At 43.5% G+C, this 24,660-nt stretch overlaps 2 protein-coding genes across 3 annotated transcripts; one reads left to right on the forward strand and one right to left on the reverse strand.

Annotated features, from left to right (window-relative positions):
• Positions 1-1,891: 1,891 nt before the first annotated feature.
• Positions 1,892-23,235, forward strand: LOC115165448 (ankyrin repeat and SOCS box protein 8). The gene is given in 5 exon segments (XM_075074259.1): positions 1,892-1,966; positions 22,634-22,744; positions 22,746-22,976; positions 22,978-23,015; positions 23,017-23,235. Coding segments are annotated over 5 exon segments (576 nt in total). The 5' UTR covers positions 1,892-1,960; the 3' UTR covers positions 23,207-23,235.
• Positions 3,365-21,260, reverse strand: LOC115165447 (eosinophil peroxidase). 2 transcript variants are annotated; one of them, XM_029718571.1, is made up of 13 exons: positions 20,319-21,260; positions 10,454-10,613; positions 9,072-9,256; positions 8,813-8,945; positions 7,935-8,064; positions 7,605-7,811; positions 7,104-7,467; positions 6,712-6,872; positions 5,872-6,130; positions 5,286-5,456; positions 4,836-5,073; positions 4,383-4,632; positions 3,365-4,224 (listed from the first exon to the last, which is right to left on the reverse strand). In XM_029718571.1, exons 2-13 carry the CDS (start codon positions 10,609-10,611, stop codon positions 4,219-4,221), a joined length of 2,262 nt encoding a protein of 753 aa, XP_029574431.1. In that variant the 5' UTR covers positions 10,612-10,613; positions 20,319-21,260; the 3' UTR covers positions 3,365-4,218. The 2 variants fall into 2 exon arrangements, with proteins under 2 accessions (XP_029574431.1, XP_029574430.1); XM_029718570.1 differs by lacking the exon at positions 20,319-21,260 and adding an exon at positions 11,288-11,341.
• Positions 23,236-24,660: the final 1,425 nt, after the last annotated feature.

Consider the following 24,660-nt stretch of genomic DNA (forward strand, 5'->3'; position numbering starts at 1 on the left):
CCTTGTTAAAGGCCTTAAAGGTCCAGTGCAATATGACTAAAGTCATTTGAAATAAAACAGCCACACCAATGCATTGGACCTGGTTTAGAAATGTTCCTTTTTTCATGCTGATTTCAGGCAGTGATACTTATTGGTGTTATTTTAAGGAGGGTACCAAGACTGTTAAGTATTCTTCATTGTGTAAAGGGATAGGGTTAGGACAGGGGTCGCAGGAGAATTTAAAAAATCCTGATAAAAATAAAATATTATAATATCGTCTTTGTCTCTCAAAATTATTGTAACATTAAAAATCTAAATGAAAATAATTCAAATCTAAAAGTTTAAATAAAGGTTAAATAAAACAATAATAATACTTTAACCAAAGAGCACCCTTAGAAAATGCCGCACTTGACAGTTGCACTGGAATGATTCCAATGGTGAATGACTGAGCCTGCCTGCTGAGCCTGCCTGCTGAGCCTGCCTGCTGAGCCTGCCTGCTGAGCCTGCCTGCTGAGCCTGCCTGCTGAGGCTGCCTGCTGAGCCTGCCTGCTGAGCCTGCCTGCCTGCTGAGCCTGCCTGCTGAGCCTGCCTGCTGAGCCTGCCTGCTGAGCCTGCCTGCCTGCCTGCCTGCTGAGCCTGCCTGCTGAGCCTGCCTGCCTGCCTGCTGAGCCTGACTGCCTGCCTGCTGAGCCTGCCTGCCTGCTGAGCCTGCCTGCTGGGCCTGCCTGCCTATCTGCTGAGCCTGCCTGCTGGGCCTGCCTGCTGAGCCTGCCTGCCTGCTGAGCCTGCCTGCCTGCCTGCCTGCTGAGCCTGCCTGCTGAGCCTGCCTGCTGAGCCTGCCTGCCTGCTGAGCCTGCCTGCCTGCTGAGCCTGCCTGCCTGCCTGCTGAGCCTGCCTGCCTGCTGAGCCTGCCTGCCTGCCTGCCTGCCTGCTGAGCCTGCCTGCCTGCCTGCTGTGCCTGCCTGCCTGCCTGCTGAGCCTGCCTGCCTGCCTGCTGAGCCTGCCTGCTGAGCCTGCCTGCTGAGCCTGCCTGCCTGCCTGCTGAGCCTGCCTGCCTGCTGAGCCTGCCTGCTGAGCCTGCAACGCTATTGCAGAGATGTTGATATTACCGGTCGCATTTGATATGGTGAAAACAATGTGTGCGGAGGCAGACACAAAAACTCACAATAACTTTGTCAGATAACACTGTGAAACAAATAATTGATGCTATAGCTAGCAGTCAAGAGGAAACTGAACAACTCAAAAACTCCCCACCATATGCTCTCCAAATGGAAGTTAGCTGTGAGGGCCGACATGCCCATGCATTGACTTTTGTTCACTATATGTCGGCCCGGGGATGTTAGGACGAGGACAAAATGCTATTCACGAGGACAAATTGTTCTGTCTCAGTGATGTTCAGTGTGCTGCGTGGCTATATTGACGAAAAACAGATTCCATATGATCGAATGGTGGTCTTTTGCACAGATGGGGCTCCATCTAGCACGGGGCGGTGGGCAGGCCTCTGCACTCTAGTTATGAATGTGTCTCCCAATGCCATATGGACGCCTTATATGATACACCCGCTGAGCTATAATGAATACACCGAGAGCAACTGGCGGCAAAAGAGTTGAGCGCAGAACTCAGAGATACGCAGCAGGTAGATTTGTAAATTACATCGCGCACGCCTGTTCGCAAAACGATGTGGATATATGAGATCATAGCATGGCAGTGTTCTATTTCACACCGAGACTAGGTGGTTATCGAGGGAATATTTTTTCGAATTGAGAGGAACAGTTGTCATTCGCAATGGATGTAAAAAAAAAACAGAGTTTGTTGACTTTCTGTGAAATGGAAATAAAATGTGTATCCTTGCCTATGTAACTGACATATTTGGGAAACTGAACGAACTGAACGCAAGGATGCATGGGAAATACAAAAACATTATACAGATTAGTGACCGAATCAGCGAAACCCATTTGACTGTGGTCCTTGCTCAGTTGACATGCAGGTAAGTGAAATCGAATGCTGCAGACAACGCATTCACGGCTCACTATGAGGGAGTTTTGGATCCGGACTAAAACGGAATACTGTGCCGTTTCCCTCTGAGCTTTACAACTCATGGTACTCTGATTCAGTGCTCTCGTCTGCATTAAAAAACGAATATCGATCCAGGTTGGATGTGACAGCAGAGATGAGGTGCGCACTGTCGATCACACCCCCTGACTTTGAGACATACATCCCAGTGTTGCCAACTCATTTTCAGGGTAAATTGCTATAGGCAGGTTGATTTGTTGTTAAAAGTTGCTAAATGACGTTGTGATGTCATTGCTTGATAACGTAAAGCTGCGTCATTACGTAGAATACGCAATAACGTTCCTCAAATTGACTGGCCATCTCGGCAAAAAATATGATTTGACATTTGTTCAGGCACAGACTCCCACTCTGTTCTGTACTTCTGGCTGTACAATTTTGATTGAGACATGTTGATTGATGTTGTAAGTTCTGTTCAAGATCAAACATTTGTGACCAACTATATTCATTGAGTTTGGCTCGTCGAACCTGTACTGCTGCTGCAGTCAGCCAACAATGATTTGCAATTTCTGAAATTGTTGCTGGCTGTGCACGAGCTGAGCGCCTGCGGATGACGTCACTCACAATGTACTTTTGCAGCCAGGCACGTGTGTTGTGACATGAGTCTGTGACACAGAAAATCGTTTTTGTTTTAGAGGGAAAATGCATTTTAGCGTTTGAGTCACTTTTCAAAAGTTGCTAAAAGTTCCAAATACATTTTGAAAAATAGCTAATTTTGTTGCTTGGTGCTGTTTGAAAAAAAAGTTGCCAGGATAGTCTGAAAAGTTGCTAAATCAAGCAACAAAATTGCTAAATTGGCATCACTGCAAGACACACCCATCTCATTAGTGGTGGTGAGATAAGATACATTATGTCAGACTAATTTGTAATTGACTGTTATAGCCCCACATTAGAAGTATGTGATGGTGAGTTGAGAAAACATGTTTTTCAACTGACTGCCATAGCCCATAATAAAGAAGTAAACATTGGCTGTTAATTACAGAATTGTTTTTCACATGGTTGGGGTCGTGAGAATGTTAATATATCAAAATGGGGTCCCCTGGGTTAGGGTAGTAGTATGCCACCTGTTTTTTCATACCAACACTCAGCATAGAATAGAAGAGGTTAACACACCGTTTACTTTTAGCAGCCGCTCTGATCCAGAGCAACTTACAGGAGCAATAAGGGTTAAGTGCCTTGCTCAAGGGCACATTGACAAATGTTTCACCTAGACTGCTCGAGGATTCAAACCAGCAACCTTTACTGTTACTGGCCCAACGCTCTTAACCACTAGGCTACCTGTCACCATGCAAATAATTTGCAACCATACAAATCATTTTTCTGTCTTAAGTCTTTTTATTTCCATTTTCTGATGCAGTGCTTATTTATGCAATAAAACATGAATACAGTGTTTCAATAAAATAAAATATTAGCGAAATGCTCCATAACAAGCAGTAAACATTTAAATCAGTACAACATTCAGAAGGTATGCAAAATCTATAATTAGCAAAGTCTTATGATAACTGACATGAACATAGGCTACAAATATAATCTAAGATTGTTGATAATAAACTAATTACCCAATTATCCAAAATGTGCCACTAGAACTTCTAGCTGCTTGACATTAGTCCCACGTTTAGTGCCATTGTATGTGTTTGGAAAAAATTACTTTATAGTTTCCAAAGGCTTTTATAAAGGCAAGTCTTTTACATTTCTTCGCATAAATCAATACATACAAATGTATGAAGTACTCCTTGATTGATTGTCATAGCAACACATAAGAGGTCACAATAACAAAGGCATAACAACATAGAAGATTCCAAATAAAATCTTTTTAAAATCCTGTTTAAAATGGCAAACACCCTTACTAGTTAATTGACCTTGACCAACTGCAAGAAGTGCAGAAGCTGTCTGAATTGAGGCCATTGACACAATTCACCTCATTGTTAAGCCACAGGTCCACACTGAGAAACTAAAGGAAAACTGGTATCACCAGATGTGGTGCTGGTGGTTAGGAACACCCCTGACTTTGTATTGTAACGGTTCGGCCTGTTGTAGAGAACCTGGCTAAAAACGATGGCGTTGTTGTGTGTGAGGAAGTTGTCGGTCAGCTAGACAGAGAAGGCGGAGAGCTGCTGGATGGCGTATGTTGCTGCTGGGCCTGGGGGGGGTCCGGGGGAGGGGCTCACATCAGATCTAGAGAGGAATAGAGAAAAATAGGATGATGTCTGGAGAGAGGGTTGGATGGAGAGAGGGGCAGATGGAGAGAGGGGCAGAAGGGAAGAGGCGAGAGAGGGTGGAGGGGTGGATGGATTAAAAGACACCTTAACTGATATTGTAGTTCAATCTACTACCTTGTTGTCCTGGTCAGAATACTCCTGCTGCTTCTGATCGGTCGTAGAAACGCTCTCCTTCCAGGCACTAAGGTTTAATTGCTGGATGTTGTTGCACTTGATGGGTGTGTTCCTTCCCTCAGGGATGAGGAAGGGGTCACGTGACACGGCTGTAATGCCAGTGTTGTCACAGATGATCTGAGCCAGAGAGACATTTTTCAGGGCCTTCCTCTGTGCCGAGGTGAAGACGCCTGGGTTTTCATACCAAAGCCTGAGGATCAACAAGCGATATGAGACACATACTATGGCAGACAAATACACGCTGGACCTTTAAAAACAGTAAAAACGGCACTCTGGCAGTGCTATGTCAAATACCTTACATGATGCAGGTCAGTCAATGCCCACCAAGATGTGGGCATCTCTCTCTCTCTCTCTCTCTCTCTCTCTCTCTCTCTCTCTCTCTCACACACACACCTGTCTCCCTGGCGGATCCTCTGGAACTGGGTGGCGATGAGGCAGGCGAAGAGAGGCCCGACGCGGCCACTGTGTACGAAGGGTTCAGCCACGCCCCCCATCCACACGTCAATGTTATCTGGGGTGCCGTAGAGCTGCAGCAGTCTGAAGGCCAGGTCTGTGTTGTTCAGAACCACGGCCAGCTCGCCCAGGTTACTAGGTGTTGAGAGCCCACAGAATTTACGCCAAGCGTTGTAGTCTAGGTTTGGGAAGAGAAAGGAAATAATAAGTGAATGGAACTGACCAATAGAGATACAGTATATGGAAGACGAGAGGAATTAGAAAGATTATTGATTTTGGATATGAGTTTAATGGTATAGATGTGTTTATCTGTGGTATCAGTGTAACTGAATAGATGTGTTATCTGTGGTATCAGTATAACAGTATAGAGGGAAAATGGAAGGTGTGTACCAGGCAGGCCATGGTCACGTCCACGCTGCATGTTGAGGGAGCCCAGGTCCAGAGCCAGATGGTTTATGAACTGGAAGAGTTTCTCCCTCAGAGCATCCACCATCATGTGGTTCTGGGTGTTCAGCTTAGCAGGGCGACCTACCAGACCACGGATAAGAGGGTCGATACCACCTAAAGAAGGACAGACAGAGAATAGGATGTTTTTTTTTACCTTTCATAGACTGTTATAAACTGGGTGGTTCAAGCCCTGAATGTTGATTGGCTGACAGCCATGGTATATCAGACCGTATACCACTGAAATGACAGAACATTTATTTTTACTGCTCTAATGACGTTGGTAACCAGTTTATAATAGCAATAAGGCACTTCGGGGGTTTGTGGTATATGGCCAATATACCACGGCTAAGGGCTGTATCCAGGCACTCCGCGTTGCATCGTGCTTAAGAACATCCCTTAGCCGTGGTATATTAGCCATATACCACACCCCATCATCCCTTATTGCTTAATTAATAATCCAGAGAGTGAATTAGTTTACAACTGGCAAAGGGGTCTGCAAAGCATTCCTATGTGACCCAACACCACTCACCCTCAAACACCAGCCTCCAGGGGGTGAAGAAGGCCTTGAAAAGGGGCACGCTGGGGAACATGGGATTCTCCTTGTTGTTGCTGTCCAGGCGGGACAGCGTGGGCTGGATGGCCAGGTGGGCAAAGCGGTACGCTGCTGTCGCAAACACGTTGGCAATGCTGGGATCAATTATCTCGTTGTAGCCAGGGTAACGGCCGAGCTGCCGGGCCATGGTGTCTGGGCCCACGATGTGCGGCAGGTAGTCCCTAAACACAAACACCTGGGAGGGAGTCTGTTACTGGTACCTGGGTGGTGATATGAGTCTGTTACTGGTACCTGGGTGGTGATATCAGTCTGTTACTGGTACCTGGGTGGTGTTATGAGTCTGTTACTGGTACCTGGGTGGTGATATCAGTCTGTTACTGGTACCTGGGTGGTGATATGAGTCTGTTACTGGTATCGGGGTGGTGATATGAGTCTGTTACTGGTACCCGGGTGGTGATATGAGTCTGTTACTGGTATCGGGGTGGTGATATGAGTCTGTTACTGGTACCCGGGTGGTGATATGAGTCTGTTACTGGTACCTGGGTGGTGATATGAGTCTGTTACTGGTACCTGGGTGGTGATATGAGTCTGTTACTGGTACCTGGGTGGTGATATCAGTCTGTTACTGGTACCTGGGTGGTGATATGAGTCTGTTACTGGTACCTGGGTGGTGATATGAGTCTGTTACTGGTACCTGGGTGGTGATATGAGTCTGTTACTGGTACCTGGGTGGTGATATCAGTCTGTTACTGGTACCTGGGTGGTGATATCAGTCTGTTACTGTACCTGGGTGGTGATATGAGTCTGTTACTGTACCTGGGTGTAGGCACCCATGATCTTGCGAGCCTCCTGATAGAGTGTCTCCCCGTCCCAATGTGGGTTGAGACGAAGCAGGTCACCGGCCAGACGGTTGTGCTCTCGCAAGAACATTGTGTGAATGGATGTCAAAGCTATGTTCTCATTCACACGAACATCACCTGGCAGACAGAGACTTACAGGTGAGGCCAGAGACTTACAGGTGAGGGCAAATAGTGATTGAGATGAACATCATATACATTGTCTTTCTGTATCCGGACAACTATTGTACATGGAAAGTCAAAGAATTCCTCTAGTCAAAGTTCTATCGCTTTTTGTCATCATTCTGTCTTAGACTTTAACTTAAATATACATTGGTCTACTCTTCGGACAAACAGAGTTGAAAGGCTAACCTGCAATGAAGCAGGGCACCTCCTTGGCATTGGTGTCGTTGGTGATTCTCCTGCGGGTGGCACACATGTTCCCCTTCACGTCAGAGAAGGGAAGAAACTCACGTCTGTTGTCTGTGAACTCGTTGTTGATACGCAGCAGGCCTCCATCGTTGGTGAGATTACGTAGGTCATGCGCCAACCCCTCCTCAGAGCCGTACACCTGCCCCAAGTCCAGGAAGGCACTCAGGGCATTGATCTGCTCCCTCCTGTTGGCCATGTCACCGAAATTGAAAGCAGACTTTCCTGTGCCGCACACAGGCGCTGATCGGAAGACCGGGATGCAGCTGTCTGGGCCAGTGGGCAAGCGTGGGTCATTGAGAGGAATCTGGTCATGTAGGAAAAGACACGACATAGGTAGAAGAACTAATAATCCATGGACCATGGATAGAAAAGGGCCAGATATCCAGGGGTGCCTGCTGTAAGTGTTAGGCTGTGGGATGTGATGTGAGAGCTGTGACTGACCTGTATGGGGAAACAGGGTTCGGAGCGTTCACAGCTCTCATCACAGTCCAGGCCGTTGCTGAAGGCGCGGATGCTGGGGGAGGAGGGAGTGAATGTCAGGTCATGGTCGTTCCACTGGCCAAAAATAGTGACCATGTGTGTGAACTCGCGATCGCTCTCTACACTGGCGTCATTGGTTGCCAGGATACGGTTAGAGACCTCCCTTACCTGCACACAGGGAGGGAAGCAGGGCAGAGGGAGAACAATGAAATACAGTTATGTTACTTTGTATCTAACTTGTGGTGAAATAGTAGCAGTTATTGCAACTATGTCTATTTATTGTCATCATACCAGAGGGAGCACAAAGTTGTTGAAGCTCCTGTTTGGGTCCCAGCTTTTGGGTCTAGAGACCCCATCATCATACTGAGCAGGCAGCCAACGAGTGAAGGGGGTGTTTGAGGCTCCCAGACGAGGATACTTCCTAATAAGAAGGAATAAAATCCAAGTAAGAATCGAGAAACCTCGCTTGAGAAACTCAAGGTACAGGTAACTGCCAAAATAACGGAAACACTTGAGTAAATGAGGGATACAAAGTATATTGAAAGCCGGTGCTTCCACACAGGTGTGGTTCCTGAGTTAATTAAGCAATTAAAATCCCATCATGCTTAGGGTCATGTATAAAAATGCTGGGCATGCCATTATTTTGGCAATTATTTTGGCACCCATGGCTATGCCAATATAGGATGACAATGCCCCCATCCATAGAGCACTGACTGGTTTGATAAGCATGAAAACGATGTAAACCAAAGTCAGTCACCAGATCTCAACCCAATTGAACCCTTATGGTAGATTCTGAAGTGGCGCCTGAGACAGCGTTTTCAACCACCATCAACAAAACACCAAATGATGGGATTTTCCCGTGGAAGAATGGTGTCACATCCCTCTAATAGAGTTCCAGACAATTGTAAAATATATGCCAAGGTGCATTGAAGCTGTTCTGGAAGATCATGGTGGCCCAACGCCCTATTAAGACACTTTATGTTGGTGTTTCCTTTATTTTGGCAGTTACCTGTATAAAGCCACATCTCCTGCAGCCTATGACTGCATAGCCAGACCTCAGACCTACACAGACCACTTCCCTTTATATTCCACCCTATACAGCTACTGTGCACAAGGCTTTCAAATTGTTGTGTCAAAGTATTATACCCGCCATGCCCTGGTGCTCTTACAGATTGTTGCAGACGCTGGTGGCTGTGCGGTACTTGTTAACGTTGGGTGTGGTGCGGCAGGAGGGTGTGCTGACACGAGCTGCACAGCCGGTTAACCGGGCAATGGTGTTTAGCTCCTGTGGTGTGAGGAGGTCTGAGAAACAAAAAATAAGGAATCATGTGAAATATGTGTTTGTGTGTGTGGATGGGTGTATGTGTGTGTGTCTGAGTGTATGTGTGTTGGCGCGTATGTGCATATGTATATTTGTGTGCAACTGACCTGTTGCGTTGAGCGAGCGTTTGTGCAGCCTGTGGTTGCGGTGGACTTTCTCATGGATCAGTCTCAAGGTGTTCTCCAGGTAGTCTGCAGACCGGACAGCAGAGCGCGTGTCCCTGGCAGGCTGTTTCAGGAGACGCAAGATATCTGAGGGCCTGGTGGACTGTCCACGCACTCTCTCCAGACTCCTAAGATATGGACAAGCACAGTGGTGTAAAGTACTTAAGTAAAAATACTTTAAAGTACTACATAAGTCGTTTTTTGGTAAATCTGTACATATCTTTACTATTTATATTTGTGATAACTTTTACTTTTACTTAAATTCAATCCAATAGAAAATATGTACTTTTTACTCCATACATTTTCCCTGACACCCAAAAGTACTTGTTACATTTTGAATGCTTAGCAGTACAGGAAAATGGTCCAATTCACACAGTTATCAAGAGAACATCCCTGGTCATCCCTACTGCCTCTGATCTGGAGGACTCACTAAACAGAGAACATCCCTGGTCATCCCTACTGTCTCTGATCTGGAGGACTCACTAAACAGAGAACATCCCTGGTCATCCCTACTGCCTCTGATCTGGAGGACTCACTAAACAGAGAACATCCCTGGTCATCCCTACTGTCTCTGATCTGGAGGACTCACTAAACAGAGAACATCCCTGGTCATCCCTACTGCCTCTGATCTGGCAGTCTCACTAAACAGAGAACATCCCTGTTCATCCCTACTGCCTCTGATCTGGCTCACTAAACACAAATGCTTCGTTTCTAAATGATGTCTGAGTGTTGGAGTGTGCCCCTGGCTATCTGTAAATAAAAAATAAAAGAAAATGGTGCTGTCTGATTTGCTTAATGTAAGGAATGTACATTATTTATCATTTTAATACTTAACTGTATTTTAGCATTTACATTTACTTTTGATACTTAAGTATATATAAAACCAAATACTTTTCGACTTTTATTCAAGTAGTATTTTACTTGGTGACATAATTTTCTGTCAAGGTATCTTTATTTTTTACTCAAGTATGACAATTGGGTAGTTTTTCCACCACTGGACAAGAATATGACAGAGTTTTGAACAGAAACAAGCTCCTGCAGTTGAATTAAAATCTTTGTACAGAGGCCGATTTATTGTACTAATCATAAGAACTTATGAGAATTAGAAATGGTGAACCTATTCTTTTCTAAAGGAAATACAAAAGGTACAATTAAAGCGAATTGGAAAATTAGAAAGACTAAGCTAGTGCAAATGTGTTTCTTTGATTGAGTGAGACAATTGTGCTAGTTGCATACGGAGTAAGATACTAGTGCTGGTCATTTCATTTTACAAAGACAGAGATGATCGACTACATCTGAAGAGATCAACTGTCAGGTTTACTCACTTTTCTCTGGAGTACTTGTAGGCTTCGTCTACGAGTCTCTTTGCCTCCTCTATTGAACTGTGAATGAAAGGGCCACCCAAACTTTCCTGTGTAGACAGTGCTGGCTGGATGAACATCAGGCACAGCCCCAATGCTAGGAGGGAGGGAAACAGCTTCATCTCTAGAAAACAGAAAGGGAGGTTTATCAGTTTACCATCCTTAAAAAAACACGCTGCTCTCTTCAATGTAATGAGCAAATCTTTTGCTTCTAGCTGTTTTTCAAATTGTGAGAGAGAACTACAGAGACTTCTCAAAAAAATTAATGAAATCATTTTGCACACAATAATCATATTAAAAACTAGGGCTGTCAGAGTAAATTAGCTAACCCGAGTTAACTTTATATAATTTTATTGCACTTTTTTATTGTGATTAACCGCATTGTCTGAAAGAGTTGAAAATGCACTGAAAACATCCGCAATACATAATCTATACAGCTAAAAACAACAATACAATGTAAAAATAAGTTGACATTGAGGTTAACGAAAGTGTGCTTTCTAAATGTACTTCATTTTGCTAACTGTTACTTACAAAATCAAGACGTCAATATTCTTGTAATATTTTTTTGTATGAAAAAATACAGCTTAGTTTGAGCAAATTCATAATTTACAATTAATTGCGATTAATCACAGCAAATGCAGCGATTAAATCAATTCAATGTTTGAATCATTTGACATCCCTATTAATAACACATTCATGCATGGATCAGAATTACCATGTTTTTATCAGAAAAACAAGCATATAACCTGATGATCAGACAAGAGAAACATACAGCAAATGTATTTTATTCAATCTTACCTTTGTTTTACCAACTCTTGTTGTGAAGTCTTGTTGAGAAGTAAACTCGTCTGAAGATAGAGCCCTCTCTAACAGTTCTATTTATAGTCAATGTTGCAAAGCCCCACCCCTATTATCTGCTATTTTATTTTTGATTGAACTAGGCAAGTTGTTATTTACAATACGGCCTACCAATGATAATAGTATGCAACTTCCTTCTTCCTTCTTGCCTTGACCAAATAGATCATCAACTGATAATATTACTTAATGTGCTTACTCTATATTCTAGCCAGCTGTTTCCTGCTAGAACCCTTTTGCAGTATCATGAGTTAAATGATTGTGATGATTATGCCTGCATGGTCTGGGCTTACAAGAATGAATGAATTACTTTATTTTGAGCTGCTGTGTACTCAGAGCTTCTCGGTAATGGCGCACCTACAACCAGTACAATTTATACAAGTTCACCGCTCTTTTTTGCTTTACATTTCTTCTGTGTAATGTCTAGGAATATTTTTTTAAATATCTAGAACCTTAATTAAAGGGTTCTTTGCCTTTCCCCATGGGAGAACCCTTTAAAGAACCTTTTTAGGTTCCATGTAAAACCCTTTCCACAGAGGGTTCTACATGGAACCCAAAAGCGTTCTACCTGAAACCCAAAATAGTTATTCAAAGGGTTCTGCTGTGGGGACAGCCAAGTAATCCTTTTGGAACCCTTTTTTCAAAGATTGCAGCTTCACAATATTTGAATTAGGGAAATTGACATCATGCAAAGGAACTTGTGCATTGTAATTTAAATATGTGCTTTAGGATTGTAGCGTAAAGCACTGATTTCAAGTCACAAACTTTACTTTTGTCAAGTCAAATTGGTCCATTGGGTAGACCCCCAGAGCTAGCTATAGTCTGTTGAAATGACCTCCACAGGGAAGTTTCTGAGTAAAAAATTAAGGTCCTTAACTCCAAACATGACTAAGGTCATTTGAAATGAAGCAGATATTCACCATCATTCTTCCTTGTTGCAGGGAATGACACTTGACTAACTTAATTTGAGGGTTGGTTCCAGATCATTTCCTTGTATGCCCCGCAGCATTTTTGTTCTTTGTGTAATGGTTCTTTGTGTAATGGTTAAAGGAAATCCCTGGGGAATATTTTACCTGTGATTATGGTGTGATCCGTGATTACCTATCTGATTATCAGGGTTTGTGCCTGGTAAGCGGATGACCATTCACTCATCTCAAACAATGATACTGCAATATGTTTCAGAACACAAGATATAGTTTTGTTTTACCTGGCTGATTACTAGTTATTTTTTTCAGTCCCTTTGGTGCAATTGCATGTATGTGGTACATTTTCAGAACTCTATGCACAAACATCAAAATAGATTATCAAAATAGCCAATTTTAGCCTCTACACCTTAGGCAGTATTGCTTCCATGGCCTATCCTGCCATTTGGGGGACAAAACATATTTGGTTTCTTGCACCTATGCAAGCCAACACATAGTGATATCAAGAATCAATGTACAGTTGAAGTCGAAAGTTTACATACACTTAGGTTGGAGTCATTAAAACTCGTTTTTCAACCACTCCACAAATTACTTGTTAACAAACTATAGTTTTGGCAAGTTGTTTAGGACATCAACTTTGTGCATGACACAAGTAATTTTTCCAACAATTGTTTACAGACAAATTATTTCACTTATAATTAATTCACTGTATCACAATTCCAGTAGGTCAGAAGTTTACATACACTAAGTTGACTGTGCCTTTAAACAGCTTGGAATATTCCAGAAAATGATGTCATGGCTTTAGAAGCTTCTGATAGGCTAATTGACATCATATGAGTCAATTGGAGGTGTACCTGTGGATGTATTTCAAGGCCTACCTTCAAACTCAGTGCCTCTTTGCTTGACATCATGGGAAAATCAAAAGAAATCAGCAAAGACCTCAGAAAATGTTTTGTAGACCTCCACAAGTCTGGTTCATTCTTGGGAGCAATTTCCAAACGCCTGAAGGTAGCACGTTCATCTGTACAAACAACAGTATGCAAGTATAAACACCATGGGACCACGCAGCCGTCATACTGCACAGGAAGGAGACGTGTTCTGTCTCCTAGAGATGAACGTACTTTGGTGCGAAAAGTGCAAATCAATCGCAGAACAACAGCAAAGGACCTTGTGAAGATGCTGGAGTAAACAGGTAGAAAAGTATCTATATCCACAGTAAAAAACGAGTCCTATATCGACATAACCTGAAAGGCCGCTCAGCAAGGAAGAAGCAACTGCTCCATAACCCGCCATAAAAAAGCCAGACTGGTTTGCAACTGCACATGGGGACAAAGATTGTACTTTTTGGAGAAATGTCCTCTGGTCTGATTAAACAAAAATAGAACTGTTTGGCCATAATGACCATCGTTATGTTTTTTAGGGAAAAGAGGGAGGCTTGCAAGCTGAAGAACACCATCCCAATCGTGAAGCACAGGGGTGGCAGCATTATGTTGTGGGGGTGCTTTGCTGCAGGAGGGACTGGTGCACTTCACAGAATAGATGGCATCATGAGGAAGGACAAATATGTGGATATATTGAAGCAACATCTCAAGACATTATCCAGGAAGTTAAAGCTTGGTCGGAAATGTGTCTTCCAAATGGACAATGACCCCAAGCATACTTCCAAAGTTGTGGCAAAATGGCTTAAGGACAACAAAGTCAAGGTATTGGAGTGGCCATCACAAAGCCCTGACCTCAATCCCATAGAAAATCTGTGGACAGAACTGAAAAAGCTTGTGCGAGCAAAGGAGGCCTACAAACCTGACTCAGTTACACCAGCTCTGTCAGGAGGAATGGGCCAGAATTCACCCAACTTATTGTGGGAAGCTTGTGGAAGGCTACCCAAAATGTTTGACCCATGTTAAACAATTTAAAGGCAATGCTACCAAATACTCATTGAGAGTATGTAAACTTCTGACCCACTGGGAATGTGATGAAAGAAATAAAAGCTGAAATAAAGAATTCTCTCTACTATTATTCTGACATTTCACATTCTTAAAATAAAGTGGTGATCCTAACTGACCTAAGACAGGGAATTTTTACAAGGATTAAATGTCAGGAATTGTGAAAAACTGAGTTTAAAGGTATTTGGCTGAGGTGAAGGTAAACATCCGACTTCATCTGTATATACCGTGAACCCTATACTTAAGGTAGTATATGGCCCAAGAAGTGGGTAATTAGTGAGATAACAGTCATATTTCTTGGCTGCTTCTCTTTCATTATTTAATCATTTTATTTAGATAAGAGTGATTATAGCCCTCTCGCTTCGCCACTTCCTCTCTGCTGAAACTATGTCATCGAAAGCCCTTCTGTATGTAACCCATGTTTCTGATGCTGTCTGGACAGAAATAGTATGACATTACATAGTATTTTGGTCCAGACAGCATCAGAGACATGGTCTACACCTACTGAGACAGAGGGGGCGCTGTTTCACTGTCCAGACTGCATCAGATACATGGTCTACACCTACTGAGATTGAGGGGGCGCTGTTTCACTGTCCAGACAGCATCAGATACATGGTCTACACCTACTGAGACAGAGGGGGCGCTGTTTCACTGTCCAGACTGCATCAGATACATGGTCTACACCTACTGAGACAGAGGGGGTGCTGTTTCACTGTCCAGACAGCATCAGATACATGGTCTACACCTACTGAGACAGAGAGGTGCTGTTTCACTGTCCAGACAGCATCAGATACATGGTCTACACCTGAGACAGAGGGGGCGCTGTTTCACTGTCCAGACAGCATCAGATACATGGTCTACACCTACTGAGACAGAGAGGTGCTGTTTCACTATCCAGACTGCATCAGATACATGGTCTACACCTACTGAGACAGAGGGGGCGCTGTTTCACTGTCCAGACTGCATCAGAGACATGGTCTACACCTACTGAGACAGAGGGGCACTGTTTCACTGTCCAGATTGCATCAGATACATGGTCTACACCTGAGACAGAGGGGGCGCTGTTTCACTGTCCAGACTGCATCAGATACATGGTCTACACCTACTGAGACAGAGAGGCGCTGTTTCACTTGCTTGGATGCTTTATCTGAGATTGATGCGTCTTTCTGTCGGCTCATGTCTCGGTCAAATAAATTATAATTATTTCAATATTGTATTTGAACAGGCAAGGAGGTGCGGTAGCACGGGCCAGGCCCCCAAATAGCCTCCAATATCATTGGATCTGGCTACATCATGGCCTGGTAGAGAAACTGCTCTGTTCACGACCACGCGGCCCTTCAGTGGGCAGCCTGGAGCGGTGCTCCCACCCATACAGGACATCTCCTCAAAGCGGTGCTTGAGGAAGAACATCATCAAGGTCCCCACACAGCCCAGCCATGGATTGTTCACTCTCTTACCGTCTGGCAGATGTATCGGAGCATCGGGTCTAAGACCACCTGGCTCATGGACAATTTCTATCTGCGCTGCCCAGCCAGCCACAAGCCATCAGACTGCTGAACACTTAAACTGGACTGATCATCTGCACAGACTCCACACCATAACATATATATACACACACACACACACACACACACACACACACACACACACACACACACACACACACACACACACACACACACACACACACACACACACACACACACACACACAATATTGAACTGTAAATTTGTAATTCTAGGTTTTTATTCTATTCCATTGAGCTTTATTTGGATGTTTTATTATTATTATCAGTCCATAATGGAGGGAACCTTCAAGTCAGCATTTCATTGTACCGTCTACAGTACACCATGTGTATCCTGTGGATATAACAAATAAACTTGATTTGCCAATATGCACACATAGTCAATATCTGACTTTCAAAATGCAATATTCACATTTCTTGTCATTTGTTAAAAGTACATTTAACTATCACGTCTAATATTAAAGAAGTCTCGAGGTATTGCTTGCCTGAGGTAGAGTACCTTATGATAAGTTGTAGCCCACACTATCTACCAAGAGAGTTCTCATCTGTATTATTCGTAGCCGTCTATTTACCACCACATAAAGAAGCCGGCACAAAGACCACTCTCAACCAACTCTATAAGGTCATAAGCAAACAAGAAAATGCTCATCCAGAAGTGGCCAGGGACTTTAATGCAGGCAAACTTAAATCTGTTTTACCACATTTTTACCAGCATGTCACATGTGCAACCAGGAGAAAAAAAATCCTAGACCACCTTTACTCCACACACAGAGATGCATACAAAGCTCTCCCCCGCCCTCCATTTGGCAAATCTGACCATAATTCTATCCTCCTGACTCCTGCTTACCAGCAAAAACTAAAGCAGGAAGTACCAGTGACTCGCTCAATATGGAAGTGATCAAATGACGCGGATGCTGCACTACAGGACTGTTTTGCTAGCACAGACTGGAATATGTTCCGGGATTCATCCAATGGCATGTAGGAATACACAACCTCAGTCATCGGCTTCATCAATAAGTGCATCGATGACGTCATCCCCACAGTGACTGTACGTACATATCCCAACCAGAAGCCATGGATTACAGGCAACATCCACATCGAGCTAAAGGCTAGAGCTGGCACTTTCAAGGAACAGGAGACTAATTCGGACACTTATAAGAAATCCTGCTATGCCCTCAGATGAACCATCAAACAAGCAAAGTGTCAATACAGGATTAAAATGGAATCCTACTACACCGGCTCTGACGCTCGTCTGATGTAGCAGGGCTTAAAAACTATTACAGACTACAAAGGGAAACCCAGACACGAGCTGCCCAGTGACGCGAGCCTACCAGACGAGCTAAATGCCTTTTATGCTCGCTTGGAAGCAAGCAACACTGAAGCATGCACGAGAGCACCATCTGTTCTGGATGACTGTGTGATAATGCTCTCGGTAAATGATGTGAACAAAACCTTTAAACAGGTCAACATTCACAAAGCCGCTGGGCCAGACGGATTACCAGGATGTGTACTCAAAGCATGCGCGGACCAACTGGCAAGTGTCTTCACTGACATTTTCAACCTCTCCCTGACTGAGTCGGAGGAGGGGCGGTATGCGAACGGAGGAGGGAGGAGGTCAGAGAACTAGCAGTGTGGTGCAAGGATAACAACCGCTCCCTCAATGTGAGTAAGACAAAGGAGCTGATTGTGGACTACAGGAAAAGGCGGGCCAAACAGGCCCCCATTAACATCGATGCGGCTGTAGTGGAGCGGGCCGAGAGCTTCAAGTTCCTTGGCGTCCACATCACCAACGAACTATCATGGTCCAAACATACCAAGACAGTTGTGAAGAGGGCACGACAAAACCTTTTCCCCCTCAGGAGACTGAAAAGATTTGTCATGGGTCCTCAAAAGGTTCTACAGCTGCACCATCGAGAGCATCCTGACCGGTTGCATCACCACCTGGTATGGCAACTGCTCGGCATCTGACCGTAAGGCGCTACAGAGGGTAGTACGGACGGCCCAGTTCATCACCGGGGCCAAGCTTCCTGCCATCCAGGACCTATGTAATAGGCGGTGTCAGAGGAAAGCCCATAAAATTGTCAGAGACTCCAGTCACTCAAGTTATAGACTGTTTTCTCTACTACCACACAGCAAGCGGTACCGGAGTGCCAAGTCTAGGACCAAATGGATCCTCAACAGCTTCTAACCCCAAACCATAAGACTTCTGAACAGTTCATAAACTCGCCACCGGACAATTTACATTGACCCCCCTCCTTCCCTTTTGTACACTGCTGCTACTCGCTGTTTGTTTGTTACCTATGCATAATCATTTCGCCCCCACCTACATATTACCTCAACTAGCCTGTACCTCTGCACACTGACTCGGTACCGGTGCCCCTGTATATAGCCTCGTTATTGTTATTCTTATTGTGTTACTTTGTATTATTACTTTTTATTTGAGTCTACTAGGTAAATATTTTCTTATTCTTGAACTGCACTGTTGGTTAAGGGCTTGTAAGTAAGCATTTCATAGTAAAGTCTACACTTGTTGTATTCGGCGCAAGTGACAAATAAAGTTTGATTTGATTTAACCAAACTGCTCAAAACTGATAACTACTTTGCACTATACAGATATAGTTATTTACATAGGTTGATAACTGCTGAACACTAAAATTCGGTATTTTTAAAACACGAATGAATCAACTGACATCAATTTACATTGGAAGGTAAAACCAAATCATGTATGGATGTGGCTGTAAATACTACATCATCGTCCATCAGCCAGTGTGCTTCAACAGGACAAAGTAGAAAAACTGCCATATGCTACCATTATAGTGTGGTGTACAATGTACTGCTCAAATACAGGTTGTATATAACAATTTATAAACTGGGTGGTTCGAGCCCTGAATGCTGATTGGCTGACATACTGTGGTATATCAGACCCGTATCCCACTTACGTTGGTAACCAGTTTATAATAGCAATAAGGCACCTCCGGGGTTTGTGGTGTATGGCCAATATACCTTTTTTGTGGTGTATGGCCAATACCTTTTTTATGTCTCTATTTAGGTTGGTCAGGGTGTGATTTGGGTGGGCATTCTATGTCTTTTTTTCTATGCTTTGTATTTCTTTGTTTTGGCCTGGTATGGCTCTCAATCAGGGACAGCTGTACATCGTTGTCGCTGATTGGGAGTCATACTTAGGCTGCCTGTTTTCCTTTGGGGTTGGTGGGTAGTTAATTTCTGTTTAGTGTTTTGTTATACCTGACAGAACTGTTTGGCTGTCATTTTCTTGTTTTGTTCAAAGTGTCTCGATTACTATTAAATATGAGCACTCAACACGCTTCGCCTTGGTCTACTTCTTCAGACAGCTGTTACAGCCTAAGAACATCCATTAGCTGTGGTATATTGGCCATATACCACAACCCCTTGTGCCTTATTAATTAATATTCCAGTTGTCTGAATTTAATTTATACACAGTAAGCCAATGAATTTTGGCAAGCAGAGAGACGTGATACTGTATCAGTTGACAAGTCACATAGAAAATGTGATAATTTACAATGTTGCATGGGGCAGAAATGGAATACACATATTGTGCTAGCTAGACCAATATGTTTGTACAGTATACTGTCTTTAAAATTCTTCCATTTCTGATTATTTGTTATGAATTTAAGACGGGGGCCTTACAAGTGCTATCTGTTTTGAGTTTTGTACTAAGAGCTTTGAAAATACACCACATGCATGTGAAAAATGTGCCAGTGATGTGCCAGCGATTGATGTGTGCCAGTGATTTCTTCTTGCACAACAAGGAAATGTACTAAGGTTATACAATAGAGAAGTTTATAGCCTTGAATGGAAATGAATGGAGAAGGCATGTAATGAATAACCAGCCAGCAAATACTACAGAGATACACTACATGACCAAAAGTATGTGGACACCTGTTCATCAAACATCTCATTCCAAAATCATGGGCATTCATATTGAGTTGTTCCACCCTTTGCTGCCATAACAGCCTCCACTCTTCTGGGAAGACTTTACACTAGATGTTGGAACAAGGTTGTGGGGACTTGCTTCCATTCAGCCACAAGAGCATTAGTCAGGTTGGGCACTGATGTTTGGCGATTGAGCCTGGCTCGCAGTCAACGTTCCAAATCATCCCAAAGGTGTTTGATGGGAATGAAGTCAGGGCTATGTGCAGGCCAGTCAAGTTCTTCTACACCGATCTTGACAAACCATTTCTGTATGGACCTCGCTTTGTGCATGGGGCATTGTCATGCTGAAACAGGAAAGGGCCTTCCCCAAACTGTTGTCACAAAGTTGGAAGCACAGAATCGTCAGTCCAACGGCGACAAGCTTTACGCCACTCCAGCCGACGCATTGCGCATGGTGATCTTAGGCTTGTGTGTTGCTGCTCGGCCATGGAAACCTATTATAATAAAGCTCCTGACGAACAGGTATTGCACTGACGTTGCTTCCAGAGGCAGTTTGGAACTCGGTATTGAGTGTTGCAACTGTGGATTGACAATTTTTACACGCTTCAGCACTCGGCGGTCCTATTTTGTATAACAGGGTGAAGTTGAATCTGGTAAAGAAAAGAGCCCACCTTGCTTGGCTCGGGTTCAGTCGCCTCGCTGTCCGTATGTACTCCAGGTTCCGATGGTCGGTTCCGAAGAGAAACGGGTCCGTGGAGCCCTCCAGCCAGTGTCTCCACTCCTCTAATGCTAACTTCACCACCAGGAGCTCCCGGTCACCGACAACATAGCTCCTTTCTACAGGATGCAGCTTTTTAGAGCAGTAATACAATCAAGGCACGGCATAGGACAGGGAGAGCTCTGCAGTACTGATTTATGACATCTGAATGTGCATCAGATGGCAACAAAATCATATTGTGCAGCAATTTCATCAGGTAACATGAATACAAAGCCAGCGAGAGGTGGTTAGAATAGGATTTGAGGCTAAAAGTCTGTGCAACCAATAGAGAGTCAGAATCCTGAGTGTGGGAACAAACATAGTCTGTCCCACGGTTGGGGAAAGAACGTTTGTAGTCAACAAAGTATGCAGGAGTCATGAGGCAAATAGCAAAATAGTAAGTCATATTAAACCTGTCGCTTTGAGCTACACCGTCTGCAATCCCTGTTCTGTTCGCCACACGTAACCCACGCAGTATTTTAAAATACATTCTAAAAAACACTTAACAAGTCTAGGCCAACGAAAGAGGACATAGACATAACATTGAACATTTATACGTAACATTTAAAAACACTTAGCTTTTCCAGCTGAGGGGACCCCCCTCGCATTGGGTCTGTGCGTGTGCACCACCATTGGGCTGGTGGCATGGCTAGTGGCAGACCAGCAGTGGGTATGGATCCACGGTGCACTGACTAGGCTAGAAACTGGACAGGAACAACAACTAGGCAATGCTCGGATTCAGGTTGATCACTGTAGGTTTTAGCCTGATTCATTACGTAGAATAGAAGAGCATACTACACTCGCATTGTGCTCTGTTTACAAACACTGATAAAGCCAGTGGTGTGCTTTAAAGCCAGTGGTGTGCTTCTACACCTGCATTGCTTGCTGTTTGGGGTTTTAGGCTGGGTTTCTGTACAGCACTTTGTGATATCAGCTGATGTAAGAAGGGCTTTATAAATACATTTGAATGATTGATTCATTGATTGATTGGTGTAAAGTACATAAGTAAAAATACTTTAAAGTTCTACTAAAGTCGTTTTTTGTGGTATCTTTACTTGACTATTTATATGTTTGACTACTTTTACTTCACTACATTCCTTAAGAAAATATTGTACATTTTACTCTGTTCTTGACACACAAAAGTACTCGTTACATTTTGAATGCATCCTTGCTGGGAAGGAAAATAGTCAAATTCACGCACTTCCCCCTATCTGAGATATCTACTGCAGCCCTCATTCTCCACATACAACACCCGTTCTGCCAGTCACATTCTGTTAAAGGTCACCAAAGCACACATCCCCGGGTCGCTCCTCTTTTCAGTTCGCTCCAGCTAGTGACTGGAACGAGCTGCAACAAACACTCAAACTGGACAGTTTTATCTCAATCTCTTCATTCAAAGATTCAATCATGGACACTCTTACTGACAGTTGTGGCTGCTTTGTATGATGTATTGTTGTCTCTACCTTCTTGACCTTTGTGCTGTTGACTTTGCCCAATAATGTTTGTACCATGTTTTTGTGCTGCTACCATGTTGTTGTCATGTGTTGCTGCCTTGTTATGTTGTTGTCTTAGGTCTCTATTTATGTAGTGTTGTGTCTCTCTTGTTGTGATGTGTGTTTTGTCCTATATTTATATTGTATTTAAAAATACAAATAAATGAGTCCCATGCCCGCGTCCCCGCAGGAGGCCTTTTGCCTTTTGGTAGGCCGTCATTGTAAATGAGAATTTGTTCTTAACTGACTTGCCTAGTTAAATAAAGGTTTAATAAAATAAATGTAAAAAAAAACATCCCTGGTCATCCCTACTGCCTCTGATCTGGAGGATTCACCAAACGCACATGCTTTGTTTGTAAATGATGTCTGAATGTTGGAGTTTGCCCGTGGTTTTCCAAAATAAAAAAATGTTGCCATCTGGTTTGCTTAATTTAAGGAATTTTAAACGATTTATACTTTTACTTTTGATACTTAAGTACATTTAAAACCCAAATACTTTTAGAGTTTTACTCAAGTAGTATTTTACTGGGTGACTTTCACTTTTACTTGAGTCATTTTCTTTTAAGGTATCTTTATTTTTACTCAAGTATGAAAATGTGGTACTTTTTCCACCACTGACAAAAACACAAAATGCAATGTCAGAGTAGATTTCTGTGTAGATGTTGTGGGCGTTGCCCAGTCACATGCTTTAGAAGCAAATGAAATGACTTTACTGTTATTCTACCTGTCTTCTTAGGTGAATGGCCTAGATGGCTACAAGTGCACGGCGTTGCACTACGCAGCAGAAAAGGAATTCCTCCTTGAGTACGGGGCCCAGCCCAACGTCTTGGACGGCAACAAGGACACCACCGCTACACTGGACCGCCTTCAAGGACAACTCCGAGTGTGTCAGGGCTCTGCTGGAGAGCGGTGCTGGCCCCAACGCACACGATTACAACAATGACACTCCGTTAAGCTGGGCTGCCATGATGGGCAATCTAGAGACTGTAAGGGTTCTGTTAGAATATGGAGCCCAGATCCATGTTACTGACCTAAAGGGCCAGATGCCCGTCTCTCGCCTCGTGGCCCTACTGGCCCGGGGGCCTGGGGGCGGAGCAAGAGGAGGAGTGTCTGGAGGTTGGGGGCGGCAGGGAGTTTTGAGAGCCGCCAGGCCGACGGTACCTTGCCCAGGCAGCTCAGTAAGGATCCCCAGCTCACTTTTTGTTATACCACTCCACATTTTGTTGTGTTGCAGCCTGACTTGTTTTTTTTCTTATCACCCATTTACACACTACCCCGTAATGGGCTCCCTAGTGGCACAGCGGTCTAAGGCACTGCAACTCAATGCTTGAGGCGTCACTACAGACACCCTGGTTCGAATCCAGGCTGAAATATCGAATTTACATAAGTATTCATACCCCTGAGTCAATACTTTGAAGAAGCATGTTTGGCAGCGATTACAGCTGTGAGTCTTTCTGAGTCTCTAAGAGCATTCCACACTTGAAAATTATTCAAGCTCTTTCAAGTTGGTTGCTGATCATTGCTAGACAACCATTTTCAGATCTTGCCATAGATTTTGAAGTCGATTTAAATCAAAACTGTAACTCAGCCACTCAGGAACATTCACTGTCTTCTTGGTAAGCAACTCCAGTGTCGATTTGGTCTTTTGTTTTTGTTATTGTCCTGCTGAAAGGTGAATTCATCTCCCAGTGTTTGGTGGAGAGCAGACTGAAGCAGGTTTTCCTCTAGGATTTTGCCTGTGCTTAGCTCTATTCCGTACATTTTTTATCCTGAAATCTCACTTGTCCTTAACGATTACAAGCATACCCATGACATGATGCAGCCACCACTATGCTAGAAAATATGGAGAGTGGTACTCACTATTGTGTTGTATTTGCCCCAAACATAACACTTTCTATTCAGGACAAAAAGTGAATTGCTTGGCCACATTTCTTGCTGTATTACTTTAGTGCCTTATTGCATACGTTTTGAATATGTTTTATTCTATACAGGCTTCCTCCTTTTTACTATGTCAATTAGGTTAGTATTGTGGAGTAACTACAATGTTGTTGAACCATCCTCCGTTTTCTCCTATCACAGCCATTCAACTCTGTAACTGTTTTAAAGTCTCAAGGTGGCCTCAAGGTGAAATCCCTGAGCAGTTTCCTTCCTCTCCAGCAACTGAGTTAGGAAGGACGCCTGTATCTTTGTAGTGACTGGGTGTATTGATACACCATTGTCAGGGCTTTCGGAAGGATCGGACCAATACGCAGCGTGATCGTAGTTCCACATCTTTATTTCAGTCGTGAAACTAATGCAATAAACCATAAACTTGAAATACAAAAAACAAGAAAGCTGTGACGCAGAGCAGGCATACACTACTCACAAAAATAATCACCCACAAAACACCAGTGGGACAAACATCAACTTAAATATGGCCTCCAATTAGAGACAACGACAACCGGCTGCCTCTAATTGGAGGTCATGCCAAACAAAAACTAACCTAGAAATACAAAACTAGAAACTAAACATAGAAATACAAAAACGGACAAACACCCCCTGTCACGCCCTGACCTACTCTACCATAGAAAATAACAACTTATTATGGTCAGGACGTGACAACCATCCAAAGCGTAATTAATAACTTCACCATGCTCAAAGGGATATTCAATGTCTGCTTTTAACATTTTTAGCCATCTACCAATAGTTTCCCTTCTTTGCAAGGCATTGGAAAACCTCCCTGGCCTTTGTGGTTGATTCTGTGTTTGAAATTCTTTGCTCGAC

This window comes from Salmo trutta, chromosome 28 (assembly GCF_901001165.1).
Source record: "Salmo trutta chromosome 28, fSalTru1.1, whole genome shotgun sequence".
Taxonomy (NCBI): domain Eukaryota; kingdom Metazoa; phylum Chordata; class Actinopteri; order Salmoniformes; family Salmonidae; genus Salmo; species Salmo trutta.